At 45.7% G+C, this 13,385-nt stretch overlaps 1 protein-coding gene across 1 annotated transcript; it reads right to left on the bottom strand.

Annotated features, from left to right (window-relative positions):
- Positions 1 to 1,099: 1,099 nt before the first annotated feature.
- On the bottom strand, positions 1,100 to 10,946 carry LOC108301399 (uncharacterized protein C2orf16-like). The gene is given in 9 exon segments (XM_017524557.2): positions 1,100 to 1,266; positions 1,269 to 1,541; positions 1,544 to 1,744; positions 1,747 to 2,541; positions 2,544 to 3,141; positions 3,143 to 3,327; positions 3,330 to 3,516; positions 3,518 to 4,045; positions 8,401 to 10,946. Coding segments are annotated over 9 exon segments (5,136 nt in total). The 5' UTR covers positions 10,603 to 10,946.
- Between the last annotated feature and the right edge of the window lie 2,439 nt (positions 10,947 to 13,385).

Here is a 13,385-nt window from a genome sequence, read left to right on the forward strand (position 1 = left end):
TGCAAAGACGGGTAACAATACCAGAGCCTTCATCCTTCCCATTCTCAAAGTCCTGTCCCAGGCTCTAAAAGGGAAGCCAAAAGAAAAGACAATGGATATGAGAGACTCTGGGGATGTAAAGGAATAGAAACTAATGGCAGTGTGGCGAGGAATTAAATCCAAGGAGATGGGGAACAGGCAGCACAACGTGGGTAAAGAAAAGAGACAGATGATCTGATCTAGGAGGGTGGGGCCTATGATGGCCTCTGATAAAACCAACTCTGAGCATGGGACAAAAGTGAGGGACCGCATGTTCTGGGCTCGACAGTGCTGCCTCTAAAACATGATGGTCAAACCAAGAAACTCACAGCAGGTACAGCACAGAGTCTGGAAGGCATCACTTCCTCCCCACTTCTAACAGTTTCACCCAAGGGCTCCGGCCAGACCAAGGCCACTTCTGCTCTCCTCACCTCTCCTGGATGTGGACTCGGCCCCACGTAGCCCTCTTCTGAACATCTACTTCTGCCTAGCAGCGGGGCTGCAGCCGGAGCAAGTCACATGAGGAGCCACCCTGCAATTCCTCTGAGATCCCGCCCCACTGGGATCACAACCTGGGACCTGGGAACCTGTGGGTGGGGTCTAGAATGAAGGGGCGGAGCTTGGAGCCTGTGCCCAGCCTCAAAACCCCTGCTCTCATTCTGAACCTTTGTACAGCTCCTCGTGTCCCACCACCCTGCCTTCCCTACCCACCCGCCCAGTGGTCTCAGTCTAGATGCACAGGGAGACCAGTTACTGCCGCCTTATTGATCTTAGAGAGATTACAGACCCATTCTCGCGTGCCTCCCCCAGTAGAGAGACATGGAAGCCTTTCCACACTGGGGGTGCAGGAACTGGAAGCAATGGCTAAGCAAGAAAGAAGGCTGGAAAGGGCAGCACGGTGAAGACTTGAGGGAGACAATGAATAATAGGGGTGGATCTCGCCTCTGTGAGTAGCTTCAGGCCTCCACACTTGCCCTGCTTGGGGATTTTTGTGTGTAGTCCTGAGGAGGCTTGTTCCATTCTTCAAATCTCTATACATATATGGCTGTATGTTCTCCCCAGGGGAACTGTGCTTGAGACCCTACTTAAGGGGACTGTGAAGGCTTCTCCCAGAGGGCCTCTCTGGCCTCATCTCAGAGGGACCATGATGGGCTCTCTCACAGAACGTGCAGTGGCTCCTCTCAGAGGACCTGTGACATCTCCCGTCAAAGGGACTGCGTTGGCTCCTCTCAGAGACACTGTGATGGTTCTCTTAGAGGGACTATGATGGCCCCTTTCAGAGAGACTGTGACAACTCCTCTCAAGGGGACTACGATGATTTCTACGAGAGAGACTAGGATATCTATCTGAGGGACTGTGACGGCTCCTCTCAGAGGAACTGCGATGATGTATCTGAGAGGGACTGCGATGGCCCCTTTCAGAGAGACTGTGATGGCTCCTTTCCAGGGGACTGCGATGTTTTCTCCGAAAGAAGCTGAAATGACATCTGTCAGAGGGACTGTGATGATTTCTCCATAGCGGTTATGACGGGTTCTCTCAGAAGGACTGCGTGGGGCTCTCTCCCTATAGAAGCTGGGGTGGTTTTGCTCCTCGTGTGTGAGTTTCTCTTTAAGGTGTCAGTGCCAGGTTCTCTTCACAGGGGAGCCAGGTAGGATTCTTCCTTGGGCCTGAACTCTGGTTCCTGGTGGGGGCAAGTTCTTAGACTCCTGGCTGGAGATTTCATTTTCTTTGATCTGCTACTACCGTCCTTTTGGACAGTTCCCAGAGGCTGCTCCACTGAGGCAGCTTGGAAAGTGATATCACTTTGGGAACCTGTGGGCTTGGGCAGTCGAAGAGGTCTGGGTTGGAAACAGTGAGCTCTTCTAGGCTGTTGAGCTGAACTGCACTGGTCTGTCCCTTCCCACAATATGTCCTCCTGCTTAATGGTTGAGCCTGCTGACCTTAGCTTGTCAGCTGACCTCCTGTCTCTTTTGATATTGCTGGGTAAGCAGTAGTCCCTGGCATTTTGCTTTGGATAATAGTTTTTGCTTGCCCACAAATTGTCTGGGATTGTCCTGTCACCAGGCTTCTGCCCAACAAAAGCTAAAACTCTGTATGCTGTTTGGAATGCCCGCTTTAGGCCCTGAAAAAGCAGTTGCATGAACTTGGGTTGGGAAGGTTTCTTCGGTTGTCTTTTTAAGGAGGCAGTACTTGTCTGAGCTGCTCCAATCGTCTTCCTTCTTAAATGGGCTGATAATTCCCCAGAGGGACTCTCTATTGTGGTTCTACTGCTTGTGTAGAACTTTCTGTGTTTTCTAAGTCCCTTGGTCATTCTCTTCATTGGATATTTTGAACCAGAGGTCTTTTTGGTTCTCACTTTAGCCCGTTTCTCATTCTGAGTGCTTTCAGAGTCACTCTCTGATAGGGTGTGAACCTGAATGGATTCATAGTGTCCAGGTGCTCTAATTATTGTGTTTTCTTCCAGGTCAGGGCTGCTGCGTTGTCTTCGCTTGATGTAGACTTGTACAGGAGCAGGGGACTGGGAGGACCAGACTGCAAATCTATCGTGGAAGTAGGACTCTTGGAAGCTTGAGCATGGATTTTAGCTTTCCTTTGTGATGGTGACATAGTTCTTTGCCGTATGACGGGTCTATCTCTTTCAAGATACTTTGAGATTTGGGGTCTTTTCCTGGTTCGCAGCCTAAAGCCAAGGTGCAACCGAATCTCACCATGGCCTTCAAGAGTGCTTACAAGGTGGAGCTGTGGATAGATCAGAAGATAAGGCCCCAAAGTGGTCTGTAATTTATGATGGCAGTTAAATCCTGAACATCGGCCACACTGTAGGCAGATGGGGTACTTTAGGACTAGACCTGAGGCTAGAGGCGGAGGCACATGGGGGGGGTATATTTGACTCCTTAAGAGTTTTGCTGCTATTTTTAGCTGCAAATCTTGTAGCAACTGGAGCTGTTCTGAAAAGTCATTCTGGGGAAGATAATTTGGCTTGAGGGAGTGTTGGGACTCAAAAATCCTTGTTTGGGAATCGCTCTGTGAGTTCTCACTTTCTTCCATTGGAACAAGATCTTCTCTGTTGGAAAATATGCTGATGGAAGACTCTGACTTTACCAGGACAGGAAGCTGACCCCCTGGCACATGTGACAGGCGTATGCTGAATGACTTCTTGGGATATACCACTGAACCTTGAGCTTGTTGTCTTTATTCCCACTCTCGTCCCAGAGTATTGCCGTATTATGGAAGATGTGGAGCGATGTGTCCACATTTTTAAGGCCATTATTTTCTTATGAATGTAATATGAAGTATGTCTCTCAGTTAGTTTTTGACCACTGAAGGCTGAGAAATAGTAACTGGGCCCTTCTCTGGCAGCCTCTGGGAAGCTTCCATCAGTTCAGCTGGAATCCCAAATAAATTCTGAATAGACTGACAGGTATCTGCAGTGGCTTTTTCTGCTAGAGATGTTTGAGAACAAAGCTTCCTTTCCATAGTGGTCCCTAAAACATTCCCCCAGCATTAGCATACTGGAGAGATATTTTCTTGGTAGTCACCTCCTCCAGGCATGACTCTCCCAGATGTTGTGTTGTCTGCCCAGGAAAGACTTGATGAGGGATTTTTGAGCCCCTGATTCTGCCCAGAATGTCCTAGATAGTGATCTCCAGCTTTGTGGCAGATGTCTCTGAAGTGAGTTGTCTAGCTCCTCCGTTTGTAATTGTCTCTTTAGATCATCCACTCCTGGAATATCAGGGCATGGATTTTCCACAATGTTAGCTGTCTTATCAGAGCTTTGATTATGAAGGGCCAAAGGAGGAGTTAAAGATTGCATCATAGTAGGGTCTAGATAGGTCTCTTCAGGCTGCAAAATATCTGTCCCAAGGTTTTTTACATCCAAAGCTCTGGATACTCTCTGTATCCCAGAATCCCAAAGTCCTCCTAATTCAGATGCTGTTTTGACAGAGCTTGAATTATTTAAGTGAGGTTGAAGAGCTTTGTGGAACCTAGAGAAGTCAGTCCCTATTTGTAACTCTTCTGATGTTAACTTTATTGAAAGACTCACGCTTTGAATGAAGAGACCTTCCAAACAGGCTTTGTGTGAGCAACATGGCTGTTTATTCACCTGGGTGCAGGTGGGCTGAGGCCAAAAAGGGCATTAGCAAAGGGCAGTGGGATAGGAGTTGGTTTTATAGGTTTGGGTAGTTTTCTGGGGGGCAGGAGTGTTGCAGACTAAGTTCAGTTACAGTGGTGGGGAGTAGGGGCAGCCAGTTACAATGGAGGGTGGGGGTGAGATAGCGGGTTGGGTGAGAGGTATTTACATTATCATAAGAACAGTTAAGATGATCGGGTTGGGTGAGGGGCTTGTTTGGGAAGCAGGAGCTGAGTGATCAGGGACAATGGCAAATGTAGGCAGTGGGTGGGAGACATTAGCCGAGGCAAGTAGGACTTCAGACTTTCAGGCTCCAGGCTTACATATGGAGACATGACACACCTGTCTTTTTATATATAGGGAGAAAGAATTAGACAAGAATGAGCAATAACAGGTTTTAGTCTGTGCGGGCAAAGTTTCTCAAGGCTTCTTCCAGTGGGATTGGGGGCAGGGTGGAAACCTAAAAATGGGAAAGAATTTAGACTGCTAGAGATTTTGGGGAAAGGGGTAGTATTGTGGGATCGTTAGAAGGAGCATTTGTCATATATTGACTGATTGGTTATCGCTTATATACAATTTTGTAGGAATTCAGAGACTAATTGGAAAAACACAGAGTTTAAATAAGAGAAGGAGAAAGACAGTATTAGAGGTTAACTGTGTGGAGGGAGAGCTTTTGTTTTTACGGTATATGAGGAAGCGTGTGGTCTATAAGCAACCACTTTTATTAACAAGATTGGGTTTGAGCAGAGAATGGGAGCCAGATTAAGAGTGAAATATCAGCTGTAATTACCTGGAGGAAAAGTGTAAACCGGCAACTCAAAGCAGGGCATGTAAAAGTAAATGCGTACAGTGAATTTGAGCACAGTTAGACAGAAACTAATAGAAACAGACTTTTTGAGGTGTGTTTTAAGTAGTAGGGGCCACTGCATAAAGGTGGAGAAGGCGAGGGGCTGAAAGTAAGTGTGTGAGGTGTAAAGAGAAAACTTTAGGGGTTGTGAGAGCTAGAGGGTAAATGGGGCATAGCCTGTGATTTTGAGGGATTTTAAGACTATTAGGGCAGCAGCTACTGCTGCACATTGTCATGCGGGCCAGCCCAGGACTGTTAGGTAAGTTGTTTGGATAAAAAGGCTACAGGCCATGGGCCTGGCTCCTATGTGAGGATCCCAACCGCACTGCCCTGGATTTTAGTTGTATATAATGAAAAAGTATTGAGACAGGTTGGGAAGAGCTAGGAAGGGAGTAGTTTTTAGAGCTGTTTTTTAAGGAGAAAGGATTTAGGATTAATAGGGTTGGATAAGTTTTCTTTAGTGAGTTTATACAATGGCTTAGTTAGAATAGCAAAACGTGGTATCCAGAGGTGAAAGCAGCAACCACACCCTGGAAGGAGAGAAGCTGTTGTTTGGTGGATGGGGTTGGGGTTTGGGAAATTAACTGGATACAGTTGGCAGAGAGAGCATGTGTATGCTGGTGAAAGATTATAACAGATGGGAAAGAAATTTGGGCTTTGGAAGGGGATACACGATACCCTTTTGAGTATAGATGCTGAAGAAGCAGGAGGGTGAATTAAAAGGCCATGTTGCAATAGACAGGTGATAACAGGCTTTACTTTTAAAGCCTGTTGTGGGATGGGGTACAGGGGCTGAGCAGGGTAAGGGTGGTTAGGTTTTAAGGGGATGATGAGGGGTGAGTGACTTGTAGCAATAGATGGGAAGGTGGTGTTTTACACCCTAGGGTTAAGATTGGGGAACATAAGGGGAGCTATTGAGGGAGGTACAGGTTTGGGGAGGAGGGCGGTAATGAGGTGTGGCTGTAGCCCAGGAGTAAAGGAGGCAGACAATTTTGCTAGGATATCTTGGCCTAACAGGGGAACTGGACAAGTGAGGATGATTAGGAAAGAATGTGGAAAGGAGTGTTGGCCTGATTGACATCAGACTTGGGGAGCTTTGAGAGGCCTGGAGGCCTTGCCATCAATTCCCATAACAGTTATGGAGACCAAGGAGGCTGGTCCTTGAAAAGGAGGCAGCGTGGAGTGGGTAGCCTCTGTGTTGATTAAGAAAGGGATGGACTTACCCTCCACCATAAGAGTTACCCGAAGTTCAGTGTCCGTGATGGTTCAGGGGGCTTCTGAGATGCTTGGGCTGCGTTAGTCTTTAGCCACCAAGCCAAGGATTGGAGCTTCAGGAGCTGCGGGAGCAGCGACGTGAGTTGGACAGTCAACTTTCTGTGGGGGCCCCCACACAGATGGGGGAGGGCTTAGGAGAAATCCCAGGTTTGGGGCATTTCTTGGCCCAGTGGCCAGGATTCCCACACTTGAAGCAAGGTCCGGGCAGAGTGGCTGGATGCAATGCAATCTGGGCGCTTTTAAGTCTTTGTGAGCTGGTGATGTGGCTGGGGTTTGTCTTAGGCAAGAGGCAAGCATTTGTAGTTCTGAGATGCGCTGCTGCCGGGCAGATTTTTCCCTATTATTGAACACCTTGAAGGTGAGGTTGCTTAATTCCTCTTGTGGGGTTTGAGGGCCAGATTTTAATTTTTGTACCTTTCTGTAATGTTGGGGTTGTTTGGGTGATAAAATGCATATTAAGCATTTTTTAGGGGTAAGAGTAGAAGTAAGGATGACATTTAAGTTACTCCAGGTGAGATTATAGGACTGGGTTAAGTATTGGAGCATTTGATGAAAAGGAGCCTAACTCGTGGCCAATTTGGAAAGATTGGATAAAGGAAAAGGAATATGCGCCCTAACTATGCCTTTGGCCTTAGCCACCTCTGAAAGGGGGAATTGTTGGGGAGGGACAGAGGAAGTAGCCCAGAGACTAAACTGTGAGCTGGGCCTTGTATGAGGTGGGGAGGTGACAGGAGGGGCATAAGGAGGTGGGTTGTGGGCAGAGAAAGAGAAGGAAGGCTCTGGAGGATGGGGTTAGGTTCTGGATTAGGGCAGGGTTCAGACAGCTGGGGAGGATAACGTTTGGAAAGGTTGATGGACAAGGATTCTGGCTTACTGGCAAAGGAAGGAGGGGCAGATGGAAGGGATGAGAAGGAGTAGAGATTAGGGAGGGATTGATGTGTAAAGAAATGCCTGGATGTAGGGAATTTCAGACCATTTACCCATGTTGCAACAAAAATTATCTTAACTTTTGTAAAATAGGGACGTTGAAAGTGCCATTTTTGGCCAATCGGAGCCATTGTTTAACTTGAATTGTGGCCATGCGGTGTTACAGAAGAAGATGAGACATTTGGGTCTCAGGTCAGGAGACAGTTGTAGAGGCTTGAGGTTTCCCAGGCCAGAGGAAAGAAGAGAGGGATAGAGGAGGGACGATTGTCCAGACACTCAACAGGCGTCCCTAGTTGAGCCGGGGTTGAACCTGGTCATTGGTGGGTGGTCAAAGAGAGTGTCCTCTACACTGACCTGCCACCAATATCAGCCATGAGCCTGGTGGGCGAGTGACTAGGGTGAACGGTCTCCATGATAGTCAAACCCCCAGGGAAACTGGGTCCCCGGATCCGTGACCTGCATAGGATTTTCTGGTCATGAACCTCATGGAAGAACTTGACTTACCTGATTTTCCTTGTCTTTGCGGTGGAAAAAGGACGAGGACGAAACTGAAAGGGAGAGGAAGTGGAAGGGAAAACACAAAAGGATAGGAAAGCAAAAAAGACAGACTGCTTACCAAAATAGCCGGTGGTGTGTGTCTGTGGGCTGGTCTGATAACCCCAGGTCAGTAGGTGGATCTCTTCATGGAGGGAGCACGAGAACAGGGACTGGGGTTTGGTCTCCCATAGGAGCTCCCCTGTCCTGGGTTTCTGGCACCAAATGTTGAAAAACACGTGCTTTGAATGAAGAGACCTTCCAAACAGGCTTTGTGTGACCAACATGGCTGTTTATTCACCTGGGTGCAGGTGGGCTAAGGCCAAAAAATGCATTAGCAAAGGGCAGTGGGATAGGAGTTGGTTTTATAGGTTTGGGTAGTTTTCTCGGGGGCGAGGGGTGTTGCAGAGTAAGTTCAGTTACAGTGGTGGGGGGTAGGGGCAGTCAGTTACAATGGAGGGTGGGGGTGAGATGGCAGGATGAGTGAGAGGTATTTACATTATCATAAGAACAATTAAGATGGCAGGGTTGAATGAGGGGTTTGTCCGGGAAGCAGGAGCTGGGCAATCAGGGACAAGGGTGAACCCAGGCAAGGGGTGGGAGATATTAGCCGAGGCAAGCAGGATGTCAGACTATCAGGCTCCAGGCTTGCATATGGAGACCTGACAAACTTCTCACAGTCCCTATTCTGACACACCTGTCCTAGATTCAAATCCTCAGATTCCATAACTTTTAGAGGCTCTATTTTTATCACTGTAGATTTCACAGCCTGAAGTCCTTGTTGATGAGTCAACATTGTATGTTCCTCAAATGGAGATATTTGCTGTGAGGTTAATTCTTCAAATTTCACTTGAATATGTGGCCTTAGAGTTGATTCTACAGGTACTATCAGTTCTTGAAGATGTGGCCTTGGAAGTAAATTCACAGAACTTGTTGATTCAATTCCTGATTCTAGGGCTACTCCTATTGGTTCTACAGCCTGAGGAATTGGTCCTGGTGCTAATTCCTCAGATTTTACAATTTGAAGGGGTGGCCCTGGGATTAACATAGTTTTTGCAACTTGAAACCCTGTCAACTCCATTGTTTCCACAGTCTGGTGTTTTGGCTTTGTGATTTTCTTAGATTTCACATCTTGTAAACATGGCCCTGAGGGCAGCTCTGAAGGTCTCACATCCTGCAGTTTTGGAGTCAGCTCAATATATTCTACCACTTGAGGGGTTGGCCTTGGTATTGTCACAGACTTTACAACTTGAAATGGTGGTCCAGGGGTCCCTTCCTCAGGCTGAACAACTTCTGGGACATCTACAAGGGTTACCTCTTCAGACTGAGCAACATGAAGCTGTGTCCTTGCAGATTCTGTGACTTGATCCAGTGGTTCTGGACTAATCCTCATAAATTCTAAAATTGTATCCAATGGTCCTGGGGTTGTCCCTCGAGATTTCATACTTTGATTCTTTGACTTTGTTAGCCACACTGATACCTCCCTGTGCTGCCATGCCTCAGAGGTGAGCTCTGAAGATTCATCATGTCCTATAACTTGACTTGTTTCCTTCATGGGCACCTCTAAAGATTCTTCCATTTGCAGCCATTGCTTATAGTTCAGATTTACAGAGTCTGGGACTTGATGTCCCAACCCTACTGTTATCGCTGAAGATCCCACATGATGTTGTGGTTTGGGAGTTAATTCCAAAGTTTTCTCCACCTGCACTCCTGACTGAGAAGTCAACTCCACAGATTCAGGAAACTGATGTCCTAACCCAGGTGTCATCCCTGAAGCAGAATCTGGGACGTGATGTAATGACTTTGGAATCAATACCACAGATTCTTCCCTTTGCAATCTTTTCTGAGAGATCACCTCCACAGGTTCTAAGTCTTGAGAACGGAGCCTTGGGGATCTCTCTGCAAATCCAGGGTCTTGACTTGTTGGCTTTGGGGTCACTCCGAAGAATTCATTTGCTTCTATCCTTGCCTCAGTGGTCAACCCCATAGCTTCTGTAAAGTAATGCTTGAGTTCTGGGGTAATCCTTTCAGATTCCACAATTTGCTGCCATGGCTTTATATATAACTCCTCCAAATCCGTATCTTGGGGCCGTGGCTGAGAGAGCATTTCCATAGTTTCTAGGATTTGGTGGCTTTTCTCTGGAGTTAATCCTAAGAATTTTGAGCCTTGATTCCTTAGCATTGGAGTCAGATCAACAAATTTTGGTACTTGAAGATCTGGCTGCAGCAGCATCCCTAAAGATTCCACAGCTCTACCTGGTAGCTTTGAGGTCAACCCCACAGATTTCGCTATAGGATCTATGCCTTTATGTGCCAATCCTTGCACCATTTCTGAAAATTCTGTGGCATGATAAATAGGTATTGAAATCAAATTTGCAGATTTCGGGACTTGATACTTTGGCTGTTGGATCATCTCTGCATATTTTGCAAACTGATGCCCCAGTCTAGGGATGATTTCAGAGGATGCCATGATTTGATCATTTGTTCTTGGAGTCTGCTCCCCATATTTCACTGTCTGAAGCAGTGGCCCTGGTGCTAATTCCACAGATTTTATAGTTTGCTGCAGAGACATTGAAGACAATTTCACATGTTTTACACTTTGTAACTTTGGCTCTAGAGTAAACTCCAAAGATTTCACACCTTGTTGCTGTGATTCTGGAGACAAATTTGAAAATCTGACACTGGTCAACACTGGTCCTGATGGGAGCTTCCTAGTTGGCTCTGGTGCCAACACCATTGATTTCACATCTTGCCATCCTGAAGTCAACTCTTGATAATTTATACCTTGCTGTTGGGCCCCTGGTGTCAGCTCCATAGGTTTTATATATTGAAAACATGGCTTTGGTGCAAATGAAGCAGGATTGGCCATGAGAAACAGACCTTTCAGACACCGAACTAGGAAGGAAGAGATGTTTTATTATGGCCCGGGAGTGAGGCAACAATTTATCTAACAGCAAAGTTCGCCTAACAAAGACAAGTTCTGCCTTTATATAGGCTTACACTCTAGATATTACACGTGAAAGGATCTTAGGTTTACAGCCTTAGAAATTACAAGTGAAAGGGTCTTGGGTTTAGTTTTAGGAATTACTTGTGTAAGGGTCTTGTTCAATGGAGGAGTTGGGTGGGGGTTCGATCTTTTTTAAGTAAAAATAATGTCTTCCGAAGAGATTCTCCTATACCATGCCTGGTATTTACAGGAAGGTGATTTAGGAGGTGCCAGTTGTCTAGCCTTTTCTTCTACTGAAATGCAATGTGGAAGTCAAGGGGGAGGTGATCCCAGATGCCTGGGTCTTCCTTACCAAAGTCACAGATTTAACACATTGTGACCTAAGGCATGATGAGGAAGAATTTACACTTTGAGGTTGTGGCCATAGAGTTGACTTCACAGATTTCACCTCTTGAAAACGTGGCTCTGATACAAATAGCTTAGATCTCACACTATGCTGCCTGAGGTGTGAATGCAAATCCTCAGAATTCACACCTTGAGGATATAGTTCTGGTTTTAACTCCACAGATTTTGCTTTTTGAAAACATGGCTCTAGTGTAAATACCTCATATTTTAAGTCCGGCACCTCAGAGGCTGAAATCATTTTCACAGAATTTGCATCATAAAGCAATGGCTGCTTATTTATCTCCACAGACTGTGTCTTTAAGCAGTGGCTCTGGTAAAAATACCTCAGATTTCATACCATTTATCTGAGGACCCAAAGTGAATGTAGGTTCCACAGCTTGCTGTGAGCCAAGGTGCTTCCCCAAAAATTGGACTCCTTGAGACTTAGTCCCTGGAGTTAACTCAGAAGATTTCACACCTTGCAAGTGTGGTCCGGGATTGAACAGAATAGATTTTGTACCTTGAGATTCTGACCCAGGGTTCAATTCAGAGGGCTTCATGTCTTGTATATGTGGCCCTGGATTCAAGTTGATAGAATTTATGCATTGAAATTCTGACTCTGAATTCAACTCAGAAAAATTCATTCCTTGCAGCTGTGGGCCAGAGTTGAACTCCTTTGGTGTTACATCTTGAAATTTTGTCCCTGAAGTCAGTTCACATTTTACATCTTGTAAATGTTGCACAGAGTTGAACACAACCGATTTTATACTTTGAAGCTCTGGCCCTGGATGCAACTCAGATTTTATAACTTGAAATTTTGTCTCTGATTTTACACCTTGCAAGTGTGGCTCAAGTTTGCACTCCATAGAATTTACACATTGTAACTTTAGCCCTGGATTCAACTGAGAGGAATTCACACACTGCACCTGTGGCCCAGCGTTGTATTCCATAGGTGCTACACGTAGAGACTTTGACCCTGGAGTCAAATCAGATTTTAAATCTTGCAAATATGGTCTAGGGTTGAACACCATAGATGTCTCACTTTGAATTTCTATCCCTGGGTTCAATTCAGAACACTTCATACCTTGAAGTTTTGAAACTGGAGTTAATTCAGGAGATTTTGTGCCTTATAAATATGATTCTAGGTTGCACCCAATAGGATTTGCACACTGAAGTTTTGGCCCTGGAATGGGTGCAGAGGAATTTACACCTTGCAAGTTCAGCCCACGATTGCACCCAATAAAATTTACACATGGAAGTGGTGGCTCTGGAGTGGATGCAGAAGAATTGACACCTTGCAAATTTGACCCAGCGCTGCACCCGTTAGGATCAACACACTGAAGTTTGGGCCCCAGAATGGATTCAGAAAAACTCACACTTTGTGGATCTGGCCTAGAATTATACTCAATAGAATGCACACACTGAAGTGGTGGCTCTGGACTAGATGCAGAAGAATTCACACCTCGCAAGTTTGGCCCAAGGATAGACCCATTAGAACTTACACACTGAAGTTTAGGTGCTTAATAAGACAACAAAAATCCTCCCGACAAAATGAACAAAGGATTTCAACAGAGACTTCATTAAAGACATACAAATCACCAATAAGCACATGCAAAGATGGTGAACAACATTAAGCATTGTTAATCATTAGGGGAATGAAAATTTAAACTGCAGTAAAATACTACTACATACCTATTAGAATGGATCAAAAAAAAAGTGACAATAATAAATGTAGACAAGGATGCAAAGCAACTGGAGTTCTCATACTTTGCTGGTGGGAACGCAAAATGGCACAGCCACTTTGGGAAACAGTGCAGCAGTTTCTTATGAAGTTAAATATACATTCATCCATATGACCTAGCAATCTCATTCCCAAGTATTTACCCAAGGGAAATTAAAATTTATTTTCACATAAAAATATTTTTTTTATTCTTTTTTTTCCCCCTGTGATATTTCAGGAATAAAAATCTTTTTTGTTGTTGTTGTTGGGTGCAGTGGCTCATGCCTGTAAATCCAGGATTTTCGGAGGCCGAGGCAGGCAGATCACTTGAGGCCAGGAGTTCAAGACAAGCCTGGCCAACATGGCAAACACCCATCTCTACTATAAATACAAAAACTAAATGGGCACGGTGGCACGTGCCTGTAATCTCAGGTACTCGGGAGGCTGAGGTGGCAGGATCGCTTGAGCCCAGGAAGCAAGAGTTTGCAGTGAGCCAAGGCGGCGCCACTGCACTCCAGCCTGGGTGATAGAGCGAGACCCTATCTTAAAAAAAGAAAACACAACAACCTTTTTGTTTTTCTGTTTTTGAGTCAGTCAGGGT

The sequence above is a fragment of the Cebus imitator genome, unplaced genomic scaffold, assembly GCF_001604975.1.
Source record: "Cebus imitator isolate Cc_AM_T3 unplaced genomic scaffold, Cebus_imitator-1.0 Scaffold1, whole genome shotgun sequence".
NCBI classification, from domain to species: Eukaryota; Metazoa; Chordata; class Mammalia; order Primates; family Cebidae; genus Cebus; species Cebus imitator.